The 20,702-nt window shown below is 45.1% G+C and overlaps 2 protein-coding genes across 2 annotated transcripts in view; both read left to right on the forward strand.

The window, feature by feature from the left end:
* TNRC6A (trinucleotide repeat containing adaptor 6A) overlaps positions 1-20,702 on the forward strand; it is a 292,395-nt gene that overhangs the window by 158,063 nt on the left and 113,630 nt on the right. The window lies entirely within an intron of this gene.
* Positions 1-20,702, forward strand: part of CACNG3 (calcium voltage-gated channel auxiliary subunit gamma 3) — a 34,926-nt gene that overhangs the window by 10,621 nt on the left and 3,603 nt on the right. The window contains exon 2 of the mRNA XM_042480879.1: positions 20,461-20,544. Within this exon, the coding sequence (XP_042336813.1) occupies positions 20,461-20,544 (84 nt within the window). The remainder of the gene's footprint in view (positions 1-20,460; positions 20,545-20,702) is intronic.

The following is a 20,702-nucleotide window of genomic DNA, read 5'->3' on the forward strand; positions in this document are numbered from 1 at the left end:
TTAATGGACTGAACAGGCCCCATAGCACTGGAGGAGACCCAGTCAAACAATTACAGTGCATGGACTTGATCCAATGCTTTTGCTCCACTTAGGGCTAGCAAAAGGATCTGGCGGTTACACTTTTGGAAGTCCACATAACTATGACTAAACATATCCATTGCACAATGGCAAAAATGGACAAATGCACACATGGGGACACCAATAGGATTCCAGTCTTCCTCTTCCTCTTTGTGATGGATCAATCTGCCTGGTCTGGTGATACTTCTGGATCTCTTCTCTTCAGGTTCAAGTGGCCCAATGACTCACAACCCCTTTGACTGGCTTTGGCCAATGCTTTCCTGGACTGGGCCAGTAGTCCAGACACTGGGGGTTGCCAGTTTCAAAACTGTCTTTATTCTACATTTTCAGAATATTCAGCTGCATGGTATTACTATATCTAAGTCTCACTCAGGGAAGGAATGGCATAAAGACAAATAAGAATATATATAACAGAATGAGCAGCATGGTTTATAAAAGCCATATGAATTTCATGATGAGAAATAACAGTGAATGATAGAGACCAAAGCTGGGATCCTGTTGGTGTCTTCCCCATGTGCCACTTCCCTCATGAAAGGGACTGGGACATTTTTGCTTGGTATGAAACCTCTGCACTTATTTCAAGACTGCAAAAGCAGAGTCATGCAAGTTGCACACATGGTTGCGCACACACCCCTGGTGCATGGATGCAAATGTGCATTCCACATGGATGTGCATTGCGCACGGAAGTGCAAATGCACAGCATTGCAATTCACTAAATGAAGTGTCCTTGTGCAAGGGCCATGCAACTAGTGTACAGTCACACTCTGTCTTCTCAATGCAGGATTTCAACCCCAATAGCTTTACTCTGGTTATTGACCGAAATAAAGCTTAATGAATTAATTACTTTAAATATCTAAAGGACATAAACCAAAAATGATGCTAACTGGAAGAAGTCATTGCAGTCATAGTAAGGAACAAAGCTCTGTCATTTCTATCAAAAGATTCATTCGGCCAAAGGAGCTTAAGACATTTGCAAAATGCATTTGTGGGCATGTGCAGTTGTTTTATTACCTGACAAATGCATGTTCTGCACAGATGGATTTTTTGAACAATCTTTACTGATAAAAATCCCATAGCAGTCTTTAGCTTAGCCTCCAGGGCTTGCAGAATAGAAAACATCACTCTCTGAGACAGCATTAAGTCCTGGGAGATATTGGCGTATGAAGCAAAATTCATGCCCTGACCTTGCGTTTCCAAGGTCGCGAGGCAGAACCAAGTCCCAGGAGATCTTGGCGCAGCGTAAAAGGAAACCTCCCCGGCGTCCCTGCGCCAGTCGGTGCCTCTGGTCCTGCGTCCCATTCATGCGAAACCTGGGCTCCGTCTGCCACCTTCCTTCTGTTGCCTCCCGTCCATTGAGGAGCAATTGTCTCCCGTAACCTACTGTCCTAGATTTCAGAACGAAAAGGAAACAATTGCCAAATGTATTCTGATTTAATAGGAGCAACTGAGATTTCAATGAAATATGGCAAATGGTTCCAGCTCCGCAGAGCAGAGTGAGGGCCGGAAGGCGGAGCGAAAAGAAGAGGAGCAATTATTTTCCATGACATTTGCTAAATTCCTGGAGGACCAGCTGCAGATGAAGGCTCTGGAGGCCAGGCCAGGCTGCTTGCAAGGGATGGCAACAACAAAGCCTGGCATTTGAGAGACAGAGAAAGAAAAAGAGAGTGTGTTGTTGCAGTGAGAGACCTTCGCCATCCACACCTTCAGCTGCTCCATCAAACTGTTGGCGTTGTGCATTATGCACTGCCTCTCTGCAATAGCAAATGCAAGGCTGCCCTATTAGGACTGGGGCTGAGGCAAAAAAAGGACCTCTTTGTTCCCCAAAATGGCTATTTTATGTGATATTGGGGAGGGACAATGGAACGATGCAGTGGTTTGAATATTGAACTAGGGTTCCCAGAGATCAGGGTTCGAATCCCTGCTCAACCGTGGCAACCCACTGGGGTCTCATTCCCACTACCTTTTAAATCGGATCATGAATCGGTTTGAACCAGTTCAAATGACTCTGGTTCCCACTTAATGTGAATTGCTGAAGCGATTCCAAGAAGGGGCTCATGCTCTAGAGCAGTGATGGCCAGACTCTGGCCCTCCAACTCCCAGAAGCCTCAGCCATCTTGGCTAATGGACTGGGATTCTGGGAGCTGAAGTCCCAAACACCTGGAGGACCAGAGTTTGGACATCACTGCTCCAGACCCATTTAACCCACGTCTTTTTGATGTTGATCTTTTCCGCTTCTTTTTCAATAAATCAATTCCGTGCAAGTGTGAACCACAAGCGGATGCAAATCAATTCAAATTTCCCCTTTGGCCGGCTGGAACCGAATAGTTTTGAATCAATTCATTGGTCAATGGGAACCACAAGTGGGTTATTTTGGAGGGAAAAAATGCGATTGGGGCAAATATAGTGGGAACTACGATCCGCTGTCGAATCGATCCATCGATTCGGATCACACACCGATTTATCTGTAAGTGGAAATGGGGCCTGGGAGACCTTGTCCAAGTTCATGCTTTCTCAGCCTTAGAGAAAAGCAATAGCAAACCTCCTCTGAAGAAACCTGGGCAAGGGCACCTTATTTGTAGAGTTAGTGTGGAATAGTATTCTCACTCCATGTTCCATACGTCTTTTGATCCAAAAAAATGAATTGCAGAACTTGGCAGAGTGCAAAAACCAAAGGATAACTGCACTCCAATAATGTCTGTCAGTCCTGCATTATATGCACATCATTCTTCCGAAAAGCATCCGCGTTTGACATCCCAAGCGGTATGTTGAGAGTTTATGTCTCCAAAATGGAATATTTTCCCCTCCATATTGGATCCGCTTGCCATGTATAATTCTCCTCCATCCCTTTCGGCGGAAGAGAATTCTCTCTTCGTGTTTCATCAAGTAATAAAAGCATCAATAAATGCCAATCAATAACAGAATATATTCAGGTTACTGCAAAAAAGAAAAGAAATGAAAGTATCCTACCCGCTTCTCTCTTCTTCTCCTGGCACTAAATTCAGATGCGAGAAGATCAAAAGTAATTTCTTGCAGAAGACTCCATTCTGAGAGGGAGAAAAGGCAAAGATGAAGATTTTGGCAACAGCATGGTGGTCCACAATTTATCTATTACACACACACAATAGGATTATTTTTATAGGATATATTGTATGATAAACTGGGAAACGCTCCTTCTCCCCCTTTCTTTGAAATGGGCAGAGATAACAGTAGAGGTGGAAAGTGGTACCATTTTGGAAATCTCTTTCAACCTGATATTCATATTTAGTTTTGGGGATATACTCAGGGGCTCCATTCCAGTGGCAGATAGGACCTTAAGGTGATGAGGACAAAAAGACCAGCAAATTTGGACTTAATACACTTACTGCCACTAGCTACGCCTTTGCAGAGATGGTCAACTGTTTGTACAGAGGGGAGTTATATAAAAGCATGGAAATAGTCCAGCGATGGTGTCCTAGGTCAAGCAACACAACCAATTCTGGCCATAGTGTCTGGGGGATTTTATGTAGTCCAAAAAAGTAACTTTCCCAAGCTCTGTTAGAGAGGAAAGGAGATTAGGACTGGAGGGCGTCCATCCAGATGTCCATCCAGATATCCATCACCTTGAAATAAAATGATTCTCAAACTTGGTCTTCTAAGGTGTTTTGGACTTCAACTCCCATAAGCCCCAATCATCTTGGCCAACAGCCAGGGGGATTCTGGGAGCTGGCGTCCAAAACATCTGGAGGACCAAAGTTTGGGAAATGTTGCTTATTCTCCTTGCATTAATCTCTCTGATAGGAACCTTTGGGTCTTGGGTCTTGTCATGTGCGATCTTGTAATCATTTTGCCCAAACAAATCAGCCACACGAAAGCCACTATGGCTCAGTGGTTCAGCTGTGTGACAAGGGCTCTGGGAGACCTTGGGTTCAAATCCCCTCACTTTGTTGCTTTGTGCCAAAGGGCGTGCGCACTGGCTGTTTTCATGATGCCACTGAATCAAGGGGGAGGTGGGAAGCACTGATTTTACCCATCATCCCAAAAATGCATTTGCACTTGTAGTACTCTGCAACCATGGAGGGAACGCATCCTTTGCGCACAGCCAAAGGAAGTAGAACTACTCATCTAATAGTATCTACACAGGTGCAGGACACCAACAGGAGTCTTGTTGTATGTCTACACTGCACCACTGCAGCAGTTTGATACCACTTTAACTCTCTTGGCTTCACTCTGCAGAATCCGGGGAGCTGTCATTGGATCTATCATGTGGCAATATGACTCATTGGAAAAGGGGATAATGCTTAGTTACAGTGGGAGGCTGTAGGGAAAGAGGGAGATTATCTTACAGGTGGATGGATTCCACGGAGGATTTGATCTCAGGGCCGGTCATTTGTCTCTTTGGCAATTTCTCCTCCAGCACCACATTTCGGATGCGTTGGTTTCTGGAGTTTATCAGACAAGGGGAATTGGAAGTATAATCCGATGGAAATCTGAACACAATCATGGGGTTTAACGTTATTGCGTGATAACCCACTACACACAAATTCGGGCAATGGGAAGTCAGTCCAAACGCAATCATATGGTTTCACGTTATTGCGTGATAGACTGCCACATGCAAATTCGGGTAATGGCATGCTATTTTCGGGCAATGGGGAGCCAGTTTGAATTCAATGCGCATTCACGTAATTGCGTGAAACTAGAGGCTTTAAGTGAATGCGTTCTGACTCCACTTTTTTTTAATTCGAATTTAAGAGAAATTCCTCCCGTTTGATAAACTCTTCTCTCCTGTCAGCTTTCTTTCCTCTTCTTTCACATTCTTCTTTCAGATCTATAACATGGAAATTTGAGACGTAATGACCTGGGTGACCCTGATGTTTGTAACTAATGATGTTTACAGTTTACACTTGTAGACCTTATCTTGCTCCTTCATCGCTGTCTTTCTAAGTCTTGTGTCTAATCTGCACGAATGCAGTTTGACACTGTTTTGACTGCCATGGCTCAATGCTATTAAAATTGGAGTTTTATAGTTTGGTGAGCTATTTAGCCTTCTCAGTCAGAGTCGTCTGGGGCCACAACAAACTACAAATCCCAGGATTCCATAGCATTGGAGCCATGGCAGTAAAGCGATGTCAAACTGAATTGATTCTGCAATGCATATTAGACTTTATCTTGACAGATGGATGGAGCCATGGCTACTGCCCTGAGTTTGCAAGACCTGAGCAGGGCTATGGATGACCAGGGTATCATCCATATGTTAAAGCCAAATGGACAGCAAACAGCAACAACAAAAACTTCGAATTCTCCTCCAGGGAATTTTCCCTTTTACTCTAGTTCCCAAGGTATCTTGTTTAACCTCGCAGTCCCTCCTGTCTAAGGTACTTGGAAATTGTCATCCAGAGGAGCCTACTTTCTCAGTAGTTCTCAACCTTTGGCCTTCCAGATGTTTCGGTCTTCCAACTTTCAGGAGCCCAAGCCAACAAAGCCAATGAGGCCTTGCAGAAATTAAAGTCCAAATCATCCAAAGCACTGAAAGCCATAGCAGCAGCAGAGGGCTCTAGGAGGAGAGCACATCATGCCCCTTTCCAGATGTGGCTGAAGTACAAGTCCCAGCAGCCCTAAAAATGAGGAATTATGAGTGTTGCAGTCCAACAGTATGCCATCACCTCCTTGTCTAGCACTAAGCTACAGATCCCAGGGTCTCTTAGGATGTTGTTGTTGTTGTTGTGTGCCTTCAAGTTGTCTGTGACTTATGGGGACCCTATCCTGGGGTTTTCTTGGCAAGGTTTGTTCAGAGGTTTGCCATTGCCTTGTTCTGAGGCTGAGAGGGTTGACTTGCAGAAGGTCACTCTGTGGGTTTCCATGGCTGAGCAAGGATTCAAACCCTGGTCTCCAGAACTGTAGTCCAGCACTCAGACTGGAAGCCACTGCAGTTAAAGTAAGTTCAAAATGATATAGAATCATAGAACACTAGAGTTTGGGGGCAAAAAGGCCCTGATCCAGTCCAACACCCTTCTTCTGCCATGCAGGAACTCTCAGCCAAAGCATCCCTATTGACAGATGGTCATCCAGCCTCTGCTTAAAGAGCTCCAGAGAAGGAGACTCCTGGAGAAAAGGGCCCTGGTCTTTATAGTGACCATGATTACCAAGTCATGAGATTTCTGGTCCAAAACTCGGGACTTAGAGATAAGACCTTGTGATATCATAAAGGATTGTGATTCTGCAGTGCAGACACATCTTGCATTAAACCAGTTTAGCCGTGTTACCTTGGCAGTGTGTGCTGGCACTCCAGGAGCCCTGGCTCATTCTGCGGATGATCTTTTGATCGGACCAAAAGCCGGACCATCGGCTGAGTCACCTTGGAGGAATCCAGTGAGCAGGAACAAGGCAAGGAGCATGCAAACAAGTGCGCTGTGTGTGGCTGGGAGATTGCCTGCAAGTGGGAAAAGCAGAAGCAATTCAAGATGCAGCCCCTAAAGACAGTGGGTTCTTCTCTAGGAGAGGCACAAAGGGTTTTAATGAAGCCAGGAAGCGTGAAGGAGGCGTTGGCTCTATTGTCAGGGAAGGGACAAGACAATGCGAGGAATCAAGGCAATTGAGAGCCCTGGCTTTGCACAATTGTCTGGTACAAAAACACAGGTGGAAATGTTCAGGAGCCAGAAAACAGCTGCAGAAATGCAGGCAGACAATGGCAACAGCTGTGCAGGAAAACTATTTTCTTTCTATCCCCAACCCCAGCGTTAGTAAGCTATTCCTCTCTGCTGGGGCATTGCATTGCATTGCAAAGTGAGGGACCAACTGGATCTACTCACAAGCCCCACTCTTGTAGCCAAAATAGCATTCATCTCTCTGGAGACAAACCTTTCCAAGCTTGGCTTTTGGAGATGCAGGCAACCCAAGACAATGTGGTAGTGAACCTGCTTTGGGTTTTACTACAGACTTCACAGGAGCAGAGTCCTAGCTTTATACCCCCTTTGCAAGAACTGCCCCCTTCAATTCCTAATTTCTGATCCCTGTTCTTTTAAATACCCACCAACCTGTAAGAGGACCATTTCTCCTAACCCACTGGTGCTAAACCTATATGTGGCTCTGCTTACATGGTTGAGATGGTACATGTTGCTTGCATGTATGATCTGACATGCTGCTAACTTGATAAGGGTCTCCCTAGATTTTTGGAAAGCCTTTCCAAAATCCTAACCTGGGTGCTACAGAATAATGTGGCACAGCACAACAACCCTGCAACAGAACAGGAGACTACATCCCATTCTAGGTCCTGCCTGGAGTAGAGCCATTGAATCATTTGGATTTACCTGTGTGTTGAGTCTCCATTGAAGACATAATTAAGTGGGTCTACTCTACTTTAAGGATTCCAGGGAGAACCTGAAGGCTTCAAACGCTGGCAGACATGCACAAGTATAATTCCATTTTATGCCTGCAACGTCTTGTTGTTTGGTAATTGTAGACGTTGTAGTGGTTGGCAATCTCTTCCACCTTCTGCAGCCTCCAAAGCCATCCATCCTGGACTTGTCACATTGTGATAGCCCTCACGCACATGGCTATGTGAAAAGCAGAAGGGATTGGAGAAGTGCATGCAGAGCTTGGTAGAAGATGCCCTTTGTCTGACTACAAGGACCCAGATTTCCAAGACTGCAGCAACTTAAGACTTAGTTGAATCCATGCAAAATAAAAGACAAAACCCTGGCAGAGTTGAGGCTTGCAAAACAAAAGACAAAAGGACAAAATAAAGGACAAAAGGCCAAGTGACCCAGGGAATGAGAACATGGCAAAAACAGAAGGGTTTTAATCATGAACAATTCCCAGTGTCTCACTCTCTGCAGTGCTAGAAATTTGGGGGCTGAAGGGCAGGATTTCATGGGGAGCATTGCAGGGAAATGCTTTCATTTTTGCCTCCTCTCTTTAGATACACCTTTGATTTTCTGGTAGTTCCCAGACCTTTGACCATCTTGTCCATTCTCCTTTGGACCCATTCCAGCCTGTTGTCAATATCCAGGGTCTGGAAGGGAGCAAGTGTTGCAGGAGAGAATGAGCTGGTCATGAAAAACCACCTTTTGATTTATACACCCAATTCTTTGGAAGCAGGAAGAGTTTGAACAGAGGTCCTCGAGCACCAAAAAACAAAAACAAAAACCCACCACCCTATAGCAATCTCCCATCGCTTTCTGTCTCTTTTTTGGCTCCTTCTTCTCCCAGATTTTTCCTGGTTCTTCTCAACAACTACCTTGTGTAGGTTGCAATTATCCCACAGATTCCAGGATGAGAGCATGATTCATTGCTGTGATGGAGACTCCTACACACACACACACACACACACACACAAATGCCTTGTGTGTGTGCTTACATTCCCTTTAAACTGCTTTTTAGAAATGGTCCAGAAAGAGAGAGTTCCCTCTGACACATGCACTGCATGACGGCCGAAACTGTCAAAGTGCTCTTTCTGGCCAGCCCTCAATCGAGGCATGGATTTCGGAGACTATGATCCACTCCAGCAGGCCATGCGTTCATTCATAAAATCTGGTCCCCTTCCAGAGATTGTCCTGCTTTCCCAGCCTGTCTTTCATTTTGGCTGCTCCGTTCTGCACTCATTTGACTCTTTCCTTCCAACAGGAACCAATCCCACAATGTTGGGCCTCTAGAAAAATAAAATCCATGGTTTCTGGGTACAGTTTTTACTGGGACCAGCCACAAGATAACCTTACATGTGTGTGCAGGTTTTGAGGTTCTCCAGACCTCTCCATCAGTTTAGAGGACACCAAAATAAAGGTGAGGATGAAGCAGATTATTTCTCCTCGTTGGCATAACTTAGGTTGGCATCTGTAACTCCTGGTGACACTCATTGACCTCCTCCCATATTATGCCATACAGAATCCTTAGGAATGTTTTGTGTACTAATGTTACTTGTAAATCGCAGTTCCCGCACATCACTGAATGTGACATGAACAACTAGCCCCATTAAAACTATACCTTTAAATGACAATCTCATATGCACAGCCTAGTTTCATGGGGTTAAAGTGGATATTTGTTAAGATGTGATTTTTTCCCCCCAAAGAAAATGTAAAAAGAATAATAATTTGTCCAGCTGCAAACAGGATTTCCCAGCTCCTTGCTGGTGCTGCATCCCTTTTGAGGATGGGCTTCAGCACTTTGGAGAGCTCTGTTAAAGCTCAGTTTGCAAAGGGATCTTGAGGCACCTCTGAGGCTGATTGAAAGAGAGAAGTTGGTAGCATGAGCTTTCAGAGACTTGGGTCTACTTCCTTGGGTTAAACCTAGAAGCAGATTCATGTAATCTTAGTACCAATGAATCGGAGAGGGTCTTGCAGGTCAACTAGTCCAAACTTCCCAACAAGTCAGAAACTCCACACCTAACCCACTCGTCCTTCAAGCTGGCCATCCAACTGCTGTTGAAATACACTCATCCCTCCATATTTAGGGCTTTGATATTCCTGGATTTGACTATTCAAGCATTTGATTAATATGTTCTCTCTAGGAATCTCTAGGTCCTCTAGTGCAATTCTATGGTCAATTTTAACTAAAAGTCGCCCTGAAGGACCCAGAGATTCTTAGAGAAGACACTCTACTAGGCCTTTGTAGCTCCTCCAGCACAGTTCTATGGTCAGTGTCTGTCGGAGGCTGACCACAGAGTTGCCATGGAGGACCTAGAGATTCCTATAAAGGATACTCTACTAGGTCTTTGTAGCTCCTCCAGCACAGTTCTGTGGTCAGTGTCTGTCGGCCATTGGCCACAGAGTTGCCCTAGAGGACCTAGAGATTCCTAGAGAGAACACTCTCTATATTTTAGATTGTAAGCCTGCAAGCAGGGAACCATCCAACTAAAAGATTGTATGTACAGCGCTGTGTAAATTTATAGCGCTTTATAAATAAAGGTTAATACTACTACTACTACTACTACTAATAATAATAATAATAATAACACTCTACTAGGCCTTTGTAGCTCCTCCATTGCAGTTCTATGGTCAGTGTCTGTCAGACGTTGACCATAAGAGTCACAGTGGAGGACCCAGAGATTCCTAGAGAGGTGTCCTCCACTGTGTTTTTGTTATTTGCTGTTTTTCCATATTCACTGGGGTCTTGTGCCCCTAACCCTGGCTAATATGGAGGGACAAGTGTACTTCCAACAAAGGAGAGACCATTGTCCTTCCAGGGAATCAGAAGGTTCTTCCTAAGGCTTAATCAGAATCTCCTTTCATAGAATCATACATTTGGAAGAGACCCTAAGGGTCCATCCAATCCAACTCTATTCTGCCAAGCGGGAAACCACCATCCAAGTCCTCCCTGTCACTGATGGTCATCCAGCCTCTGTTTAAAAACCTGCAAAGAAGGAGACTCCACCACTCTCCAAGGGAGTGTGTTTCACTGTCGAACAGATCTTACCATCAGGAGGTTCTTCCTAATGTTTAGGTGGAACCTCTTTTCCTGTAAATTGCATCCATTGCTCCATTGTGTCCTATTCTCTGGAGTAGCAGAAAACAAGCTTGCTCCCTCCTCAATATGACATCCCTTCAAATATTTAAACAGGGCTTTCATATCGCCTATTAACCTTCTCTTCTCCAGGCTAAACATCCTCAGCTTCCTAAGTCGTTCCTCAAAGGGCTTGGTGGTTTCCAGACTTTTCTTGGGTTTGGATCCATCCACTGAAAGCAAGCTCCTTCTATCTTCCACCTGATGACTTCCCTTTCAATATCTAAAGAGTCCCCAACCCAGTAACATGGTGTCTTCCTTCTCTTCCTTCTTGGATGGAAGACTTTGTAGATTTGTCCTTGGACTAAAGTGGACCATGCAGTCTCATCCTGTTTGAACATCAGGATGGCATAAAGCTAATACTCCATTTCACCATCCTCTGTGGTTTCCATTGCCCAGTTCATCCCAGTCCAGAATGGAAAGAAGAAAAAGGCAGCACATATTTGTTCTGTTAGTGAAAGAGGAATGCTTGGCTCTTTGCAATCGACTGAAGATTAGCTTGCTGGGTGCCTGCAGTGACTGAAGAAGCCGCCATCCAGATCCTTTGTGCAGATGCGCCTGGGCTCCCCTTTCCCTCCGCAGACCATCTTTCTGCTTTAATAATAATAATAATAATAATAATAATAATAATAATAATAATAATAATAGGATTTATTTATATGCTGTCCAATCACTGGGAATCCAGGTGGCTTACAACAGAAGGGATAATAGACGGTTCCCTGCCCTCAGGCTTACAATCTAAAAAGACATGACACAAAAGGAGAAGGGAATGGTGAGGGGGAGGGGAGGAGATAAGGTCCAGCAGTTCTTCTCTCCTTCTGAGGCCTAGACCAAGGCAGATGGACTGGAGGGAGAGCTCTACTTCTTCAGGCTAGCCCTGATGGAGTTGGGCCTGCCTGGTCAACTCTCTCATAGGCCGGAAGATGACAGTTATGGAGGGAGGAGTCTCTTCTTCCAGGCTAGCCCTGATGGAGCTGGGCCAGCCTATTCTCTCTCTCACAGGCCGGAAGATGTCAGTTATGCAGCGACTTTGACTCTCTCTTCTCCCTTACCGTCCTCCGCAGCTTCTGGGCCGCCTCGGGCCGCACTGATCTCTGCCATCGCTATTCATTTGGCTTCATTTATTAAAATATTTATGCCTTGTGCTGTATGTGAAAGGGATCTAGGAGTCCAAGTAGATCACAAATTGAACATGAGTCAACAGTGTGATGTGGCAGCTAAAAAGGCCATTGCAATTTTAGGCTGCATCAATAGATGTATAGTGTCTAGATCAAGGGAAGTAATAGCACCACTCTATTCTGCTTTGTTGAGGCCCTACCTGGAATATTGTGTCTTGTTCTGGGCATCACAATTTAAAAAGGACTTTGAGAAAGTGGTGTCCAAAGGAGAGCGACTAAAATGGCGAAAAAGAAAAAATCCCTGGAAAATGGGGTTGTATAGGATCTGGCAGGTCCAGATTCACCCAAGGGAGCCTTCCATCTCAGATGCTGATGGTTTGGAAGACTTGAAGGAAGGGGAGGCAAGAGGTCAGGAGGGCTGGGAGAGCAATGCAATGCCATCATGGCTTGAGGACTTTCCTTTTGCAGAAGGCAATAGGGCTCTGGGTCTCCCCAGATCTGAGATGGAGGAAGGGGTGAGCCCCACATGGATGGGGTCTGGGTGTGAGGACCCGCTGAGCAGAAGACAGAGGCCGGCCTACGCTTGGGCTTTCTCCTCTCTGTGGCTGACAAGGGTGCCATTGCTGCCTCTCATGCGCCGGCATGCCAGTGCCAATCTATTTTATCCTCTGATATTTTTTTCTTGGGTTTTTAAAAAAGAAGGGGGGAGGGAAGGGAAGGGAAGGCAAAAAAGAAGGAGGGGGATCCTCCTCTCTATTCATTAAAATCCTAAGATAGTTCCCATGGCAACCATGTAGTCATCTGCCATCCAGAAATATGCTCAGACTTTGGAAGAAATGCCATAAAATTTATCTTTCAGTGGAAAAAAAGAAAAGGATCCAGGACCGCTCCCCGCGCTCTGCAACGGCGAACCCACGCGGATACTCCTCCGTCGCAAAGAGGAACGCCAGGGCCTGTGCCCACCTCTTTTTCCGCCCTCTTTCTTATGCCACCTTCACCTGATTCAGTCCCCATTCCCCCTTTTCTGGGTACCAAGCCTTTGGGAGGGAGCTATGACCAATAAAGTGGTGTGAAATTGGTGCAGGAGCGCAGTGCAGACACACTTTGGTTCTGGTGTACGTGCACCCCATCCATCTATAGGCCTGGGTTGCAGGGAGTGCATGTGTGCAGTTGTCTTTGTGTGTTTGCAAGTCTTTCTGCACATTCAACCCCCTGCAAGCAGGTTTGAAAGTCCTTTAGCTGAAAGTTGGGCTCCACATCCTCAAAATCAGGAGTTGATCAATAGATATATGACAGCCCAAAGCAGAGCGCTGGAAAGAAGGGAGATTTTCCTAAGCCAGGCTGATAAAGGGATGAGAAAAGTTCCCCAAGTTCCTTGCTGAGTTTTTTAAAAATAACGTCCATCAAATTGACTTCCAAGCCGATTTCATTTTCCGTCTCCAGTTGGACGCCTTTCGTTCTAGATAAAAATCAGCAGAAAATGGCTTTACTTTGAACTGCTATTACCAAGTGCTACTAGCAGAGCTTGGGAGAGTTACTTTCCCCCCTATATTATCATTATTGTTATTAAATGTGTTTTTACATCCCACTTCTTTGAAGGACTGGATCCTCCCTTTGTCTTTCCCCCCCATAATTATGATTTATTAAATTTTAATAGAAGCAATCTAATTCGCAACAACATAATCCACATTAGAAGAAAAAGAAGGCGTGTGCTTTGAAAGCAGAAGGCTCCCAGCTCAAATGGTGGCATCTCCTTTTACAAATGCAGGTGGGGGCATAGATGGAAAAGGAGAGCCGATACTTGTTAGATATAGGTCAAATAGGTTTGGCTGAGCCTGTCAGCCATGACTCTGGAGACCAGGGTTCGAATCCCAGCTCAGCCACAAAAGTACATAGCCTTGGGCGAGTCACACTCTCTCAGCCTCAGAGGAGGTAATGGCAAACCCTTTCTGAAGAAATTTCCCCCCATGATAGGTTTGCCATAAGTCAGACGTGACTTGAAGGCAGACAACAACAAAAATCTTCCTAATGGCAAGAGATGCTCATCTGTGGAAAGGCCTCCCTCAGGAAATGGTGGACTCTCCTTTGTTGTTGGCTGCTGTCCAACCTTGCAGGGGTGGTTTAGCCATGGATTTCTTGCATTTACACTTTCTAGGTGGTCCTTGGCGTCCCTTGGGATTCTGTAAGCCTATGCGCCTGTGGTTCTGAAGGGCTTTGTGATGTTCGTGAGGGCAAAGCACAAGACTTGATGCATCTAGTTTTAATATTGGGGAGGGGGTTGGGAAGGGATCATTTAGTATTTTATTGTAATGCATTTTTACTGTTGCAACCCGCCCAGATTCCTAGTGATTGGGCGGGCTATAAATACATTATTTATTATTACTAATTATTATAGTAAGCCTACAATAGAGCATGAATTGGTACAGAACATGGTTGGTACAGTCCCAACTTCTGTTGCAGTTCATGCACTGGTTGAGCCTTACTTGGCATCAAGTCTTGTGCTTTTGGTGGGGGGCAAAGGCAAATGAATAGGTGCTCTATTGGGAGGGGGGTTGATCCATTTTGCATTGGGTCTGAAACTTTGCATCCGATCCATCGGTTTCTAAATGCAGCCCAGCTCTCTGTTTCTGGCTGTCTTGTCTTAAAGAGCACCCACCACCGGCACCCAGGTTTCCAAGCAACTCGCACGCTGGAAGCCAGGGTTGCATCTCTCTCTCTCTGTAGCTTCGCTGTGGGTGGCAGTGATGTGACGGATCACACTCTGTGCAGAGTCCCTTCTCTGTGGAGGAGAGCAAAGTGGGAGGAATTGGGGGGGTACAATCTTTTGGGCAGGGGTGGGTCACCCCACACTTTCCCACTCTTTCAATTGGGGGCATACTTATCAAATTTGCGGATCAAAATTCAAAATGACCTGAATAGACTAGAAAGCTGGGCCAAAGCTGACAAAATGAAATTTAATACAGAGAAATGTAAGGTACTGCACTTAGGGCGGAAAAATAAAATGCACAGATATAGGATTATGGGGGACACCTGGATGAACAAGAGACTTCTACATGTGAAAGGGATCTAGGAGTCCAAGTAGACCACCAGTTGAACATGAGTGAACAGTGTGATGTGGCAGCTAAAAAGGCCAATGAGATTTTAGGCTGCATCATATAGTGTCTATCAAGGGAAGTAATAGTGCCACTCTAGTCTTCTCTGGTCAGGCCCCACCTGGAATATTGTGTCCAGTTCTGGACACCACAATTTAAAAAGGATGTTGAAAAACTGGAGCATGTCCAAAGGAGAGCAACTAAAATGGTGAAGGGTCTGGAAACCATGTCCTATGAGGAACGACTTAGAGAGCTGGGGATGTTTAGCCTGGAGAAAAGAATAAGAGGTGATATGATAGCCCTGTTTAAATATTTGAAGGGGTGTCACACTGAGTAGGGAACAAGCTTGTTTTCTGCTGCTCCAGAGAACAGGAGACAATGGAGGAATGGATGCAAGCTCCAGGAAAAGAGATTCCAGCTCAACATTAGGAGGAACTTCCCAACAGTGAGGGCTGTTCGACAATGGAACACACTCCTTCCTTAGAGATTATGGTGGAGTCTCCTTCTTTGGAGATCTTTAAGCAGAGGCTGGATGGCCATCTGTCAGGGATGCTTTGATTGAGAGTTCCTGCATGGCAGAATGGGGTTGGACTGGATGGCCCTTGCAGTCTCTTCCAACTCTATTATTCTATGATTCTAGTAGGAAAATAGGTTTTCATGCAGTTGGCAGTAAATGCCTTAATTAAGAACAATGTCATTTCTTAAGCGGATGAAGAGAATGGTAATCAAATAGAGAATTGAAAAGGCTATGGTTACCTTCCAGTCTTCTTGTTGTGTGTTTCCAACTTATGGTGGCCCTAAGACCCTATAATGGGGTTTTCTGGGGCCAAGAGTATGTGACTCACCCAAAATCACCCATTGCTTTCCATGGCTGAGCAGGGACTTGAATCCTGGTCTCTGGAGTCACGCTTCATAGTTTGATTTTGCCTGAAGCGCTCATTCTCTTTATATTCCCTTTCTTTCTCTGAGATTGGCTTCTCTCAAAACTCTATAGAAAGTCCACGAATGTAAAAAATGGAGAAATCTGAACAAGGCATCCAGTGCAAAGGGCCCCGTTTTTGGAATGAACTGAAAATTAATTAACAGTTGAGAGTAATTGCTGAGTGTGTATACCAACCGTCTAATTAAACCTACCTCTCTGAATATATATATATATATATATATATATATATATATATATATATGAAGGCTTTTATTGAGTAATTATGTATTTCTGCTGCTTTAAAAAGATGGTTAAATGGAACCTTCTTTGCTAGTGAGCTGGACTGTGATTTCAGCCATTAAAGCAGAGTCCTGCAGAGAAGTGGTTTCACTCCTGACCTTTTTGATTTGCATCAATTCGGACCCTGACTCTCTCTTCCCTTCTTTGCCTGGTTTTGGGCTATAGACCTTTACTGAAAATGAATGGAAAACCCATTTCACTTGTCATTTTCCTCCAGTCCCTAATTTTCTAGCATTGCAAAGATGGAGACCTTAAAAATTGCCCATGCCTAAAACTCCTCTGTTCGCTGTGTTCACAATCCCTGGGCGACTTTGCTTGACCCTTTTCTTGGGATTCCTAAACTCTATTCCTAAATTAAAAAATATAGCCATTTAGTCTGTAGAATCAGGATGCAAAGTGATCTTGCCGCACCTTTGAGACTCACTGCAAGAAAGAAGTTGGCAGCATGTGCTTTCCTAGACTATCTGAGGAAGTAGGTTCAAGTCTAGGAAAGCACATGCTGCCAACTTGTTTCTTGCAGTGCGTCTCAAAGGTGCTACAAGATCCCTTTGCAGACTGATTCTGTTTCTAAATGGTCAAGGGATGTTTTATGTCACTGCAATGCTAGAAATGTGAGAACAAAAGTAAATTTAGTGCAGGGGTTGGCATTTATTGTGGGGAGGGACCAATGTCCCATTTTGGCCCCTTCCTCATAGCTACAACCATTATGTCTAACTGCACTAGGCTAATGTGACCCTACCATGGGCTTTTCTTGGCAAGATTTGTGAGAGCATGACTTGCCCAAGGTTGCCCAGTGGATTTCCAGGGCTGAGCAAGGATTCAAACCCTGGTCTCCATAGCCATAGTCCAACGCTCAGACCATTATGCTATGCTATTTAAACAGAGGTTGGCTGGCCATCTCTTAAGAGTGCTTTGGCTGTGCATTCCCGCATGGCCGAGGATTGAACCAGATGACCCCTGGGGCCCCTTCTGACGTTTCCACAGCTGCTGCTGCTGCTTCTGTTGCTGTCATCATCAAAGCCGCCCAGATACAGCCCTTCATTATCCCAATGATCTTTCCCATCTTGACAACCCCTCATCTCTCTCAATGTGCCCTTTTCTGACAGCTGGCAACAGTCTTTGCTTGTCAAGCACCCAGGAGGCATCTGCAAAACAGAAAGCCTAGCACCTTCCTTGGGCCCAGCAATCTAAGGACCCTCCTGGCATGCGCCGTTGCACTGGCATGCTCTCACTTGCCTTGCCTTTTCTTGCTGATGAGTAAAGAGGTGAAAGCGAGCATTGGCTCCACTCAGTTCTGGGAAGCCTGAGTTTGAGTCCCACCTTTGCCAGGGACAAGATCTGCAACATAGTAAGTGCTTGGCATTCCAACAATGATCCATTCCAATTAATTTGGAGATCTTCCAGAATGTTGTGGCTGCAACTGTGTTTCGTGGACCAGGGCCAGCCATGTAAATGTGCGGTCAGTCCGACCCAGCAAGGGAGAATAGATTTGCATTTGCATGGACGCAGGGTTGTACTTGTGCATTCGAATCCAAGTACAGTATTCTAATCCAACAACAACAACAACCAGGTAAATGAAAAACTTCCTAATGGCAAAACAAAATACAACACAAACCAAAAAGAAGGTGCTTTGGTTGCTGCTGTTGTTGTGTGCCTTCGAGTCATTTCTGACTTATGGTGACCCTAAGGCTGCATCCACACTGGAGAAATAACCCAGTTTGGCACCACTTTAACTCTATCTGGCTCAAGGCTATGGAATTCTGGGAGTTGGAGTTTGTTGTGGAGCCCAGAGTGGAGCTCTACTCCACTCTAGGCCCACAACAAACTCCATCTCCCAGAATCCCATAGCCTTGAGCCAGGGCAGTGAAAGTGGTGCCAAACTGGGTTATTTCTCCAGTGTGGATGCAGCCTAAGTCAAACCTATCATGGGGTTTTCTTGGCACGTTTCTTCATAGGGGGCTTGCCATTGACATCCAACTCTCAAACTACTACACCAGACTGGCTCTTTTTTATTCACCATGTAATTTCCCTTAGACATGTAGTTGTATTTTTGGGACATTCCAGCATGGCTGGGGGTTGGACTAGATAACGTCCAAAAAAACCCCACACAACTACAAACCTAAGAGAAATTACATGTCTGTAAAACATCATTGCTTAAACACTGCACAAGCCCAAGTATAATGGTTGCACATGTCACTGGATATTCTCAGGTGGTTCCTAATGTTTCATCAGTACTTTCAATGCACCCCTCGGTTCCCTGGGATAGCAGAAACAGCCCCTGTGCATTATTTCTCAATGCATAAGTGGGCATGAAGCATAGCAGGAGCATTGGTCAGCAGTTGGCCGAAGGGTGGTATAGTCCAGCCACCACTTAACCACTCGAGTGTATATTTGTCCTACAGAAGCACAACACAGGATCTTCACTCATGCTTAGTACAAAGGCCATTCAACTCAAGCTGAGCCTCTCTGATCCAAAATTGTTGGGACCAAAGGCCTTTTTGTTGTTGTTGTTGTTGTTTGGATTTTGGAGTTTTTCAGATTTTGCAATCTTTACAGATACATAATGAGATCCGGTGAGACCCAGATCTAAACATGAAATCCAATTATGTCCTGAATACACCTTTTTTTTATATACATAGCTTGAAGGTAATTTTATGCACAATGTTTTTTTAAAAATAATGTAGGGTGTGACACAAAGTTTGTGTTCACTGAACCATCGGAAAGCAAAAGTGACACTGTCTCAGCCACCCATGTAGACAATTTTGGGTTTTGGAATGTTTCGGATTTTGGAATTCCAGATAAGAAAGATTTCAACCTGTATTAAAACGTTTAAGTAATATGCATAGAACATATTAGCAATAAGAGTAGAGCACAGCCATTAAAAGACCCTGCTGCAACCAGTTGAAGGCCAAAGGCCTCTCTCTGCAAAAAGGTCTTGCCTGCCGGCAAAAACAGACCCCTCAGCATTATAAGCCTGCTACTGGAGCATTAATTTCCATCAGTGTCAAATAAGATATTGGCCTGCAAGGGATGACAGCTTACTTTCCTGCTGTAACACAGAGCTATAGCAGAGGTGCAGCGATGCTCTGGCACAGCCATGCCTTAGGAAAGTAGGAATCGTTTCAAGGAGATGCCTGCATTGATGAGTTGTGCGATCGATTAAGTCTAAGGCTGTTGCCCGCTAGTAAACGTCAGCCTTGTGCAAACAGACTGGTAGAGACAATCACTTGGCTGTTGGCCTGCAGCTGCTAAGCCCAATGCTGTCTTGGCCCCGTTTTAGCTGCCTTTCTGGTTCCTGGGGATGGGAAATGGCAAGAAAGAGTTAAAGCAGGGAGCGGAGGGTGAGCAGGAGGCCTGCTTTTGGAAAGGAGTCAGCAATGTGAATTCAAGGGAACTGAGCTGGATTCAAAATGCAAGATGCATTTCGTGTCCTCATATAAAAGGGAGGAGGTGCTGCTTGGGATGGAGAAGCCGCTTTCGAGAGAGAGAGAGAGAGAGAGAGAGAGAGTTGATATTGCCATAAAACCCATAAAAACAGGCCAAGTTGTGCTGAGAAAGGCAGCTCTCTTGCCCACCTCGCAGACTCCTTTTCCGCCAGGGTCTGGTCATCAGCATCCTTCACTCAAAAGCCATCATTAAGTGGCAGGATTTGGACGCATGCCCAGGAACCATTGGGGCGGTGGGGGCAGAGACTCCTCCATTGCCTGAACTGGGCTCCCATTCCTTGACTGGGGCTGCTTCCATGTTGCTGGACTGGACAATGTCAGCACCTTTGGGGGCTAATTCCACCTCCAAGGCTGGATGATCCCAAGTTGGGCCAAAGTCACAAAAGGTATTCCAGCAAGGAGATGCACAAGGTACCACACATAGGCAGGAAAAATGGGGATTGCAAAAATATGGGATGGGGGAACACCTGGCTTGACAACAGTAAGTGTGAAAAGGATCTAGGGGTCTTAGTGGACCACAAGCTGAACAGTGTTTTGGATTTTTTGGGGAGGAGGATTTTGGATTACCTGCATTTGCATATATATGTACTTGGAGATGGAACCCATGTCTAAGTACAAATTAATTTATGTTTCATATGCACCTTGCGCATGTAGCCTGAAGATCACCCAGTGGATTTCATGGCCCAGCTGGAATTTGAACCCTGGTCTCCCAGCTTTTATACTGTTTTAAATTAGTGCTGATTTCAATAGGATGTCTTAATGGGATTTCCTTTTTTAAAAAATACAACAACATTAAAACCTTTTTTAAAAACTGCATTTTGTTTTAATCTATGCTGTTAGGTGTCTTGGGTTTCATGTTGGGAGAAACAGTGGGATACAGAAATAAAATTAAACTGAACTGAACAAAAGAAACGGAGCTTTTTCCTGATAGCGGGAACCATGGCAGGATGAAGGAAGGGAAAGGAAGGGGAGGCCTGGGGCACAATCAGAAGTGAGCCCTACCTTTTGGTCCTCTTTGTCTCCTTTCTTCCCAGGGACGTTCAGGGGCATCTGTAAGCAAATCAACCATTTTCCCGAAGACGCCGATTATGACCAGGATGCAGCCGAATACCTCCTGCGTGAGTTTCTCTCTCCTGATTTTCAAAGGCTGTCTTTATCTCACAAACTGTGGGAGGTGGGAGGCTGAAGATCACTTGCAAGCAAAGGGGGTCCCACAAGCAATTGGAGGATCCCAGCTTATCCATCCAAAGGGTCTCCATAAGCTGAGGTAGACAAA

The sequence above is a fragment of the Sceloporus undulatus genome, chromosome 8, assembly GCF_019175285.1.
Source record: "Sceloporus undulatus isolate JIND9_A2432 ecotype Alabama chromosome 8, SceUnd_v1.1, whole genome shotgun sequence".
Lineage (NCBI taxonomy): Eukaryota > Metazoa > Chordata > Lepidosauria > Squamata > Phrynosomatidae > Sceloporus > Sceloporus undulatus.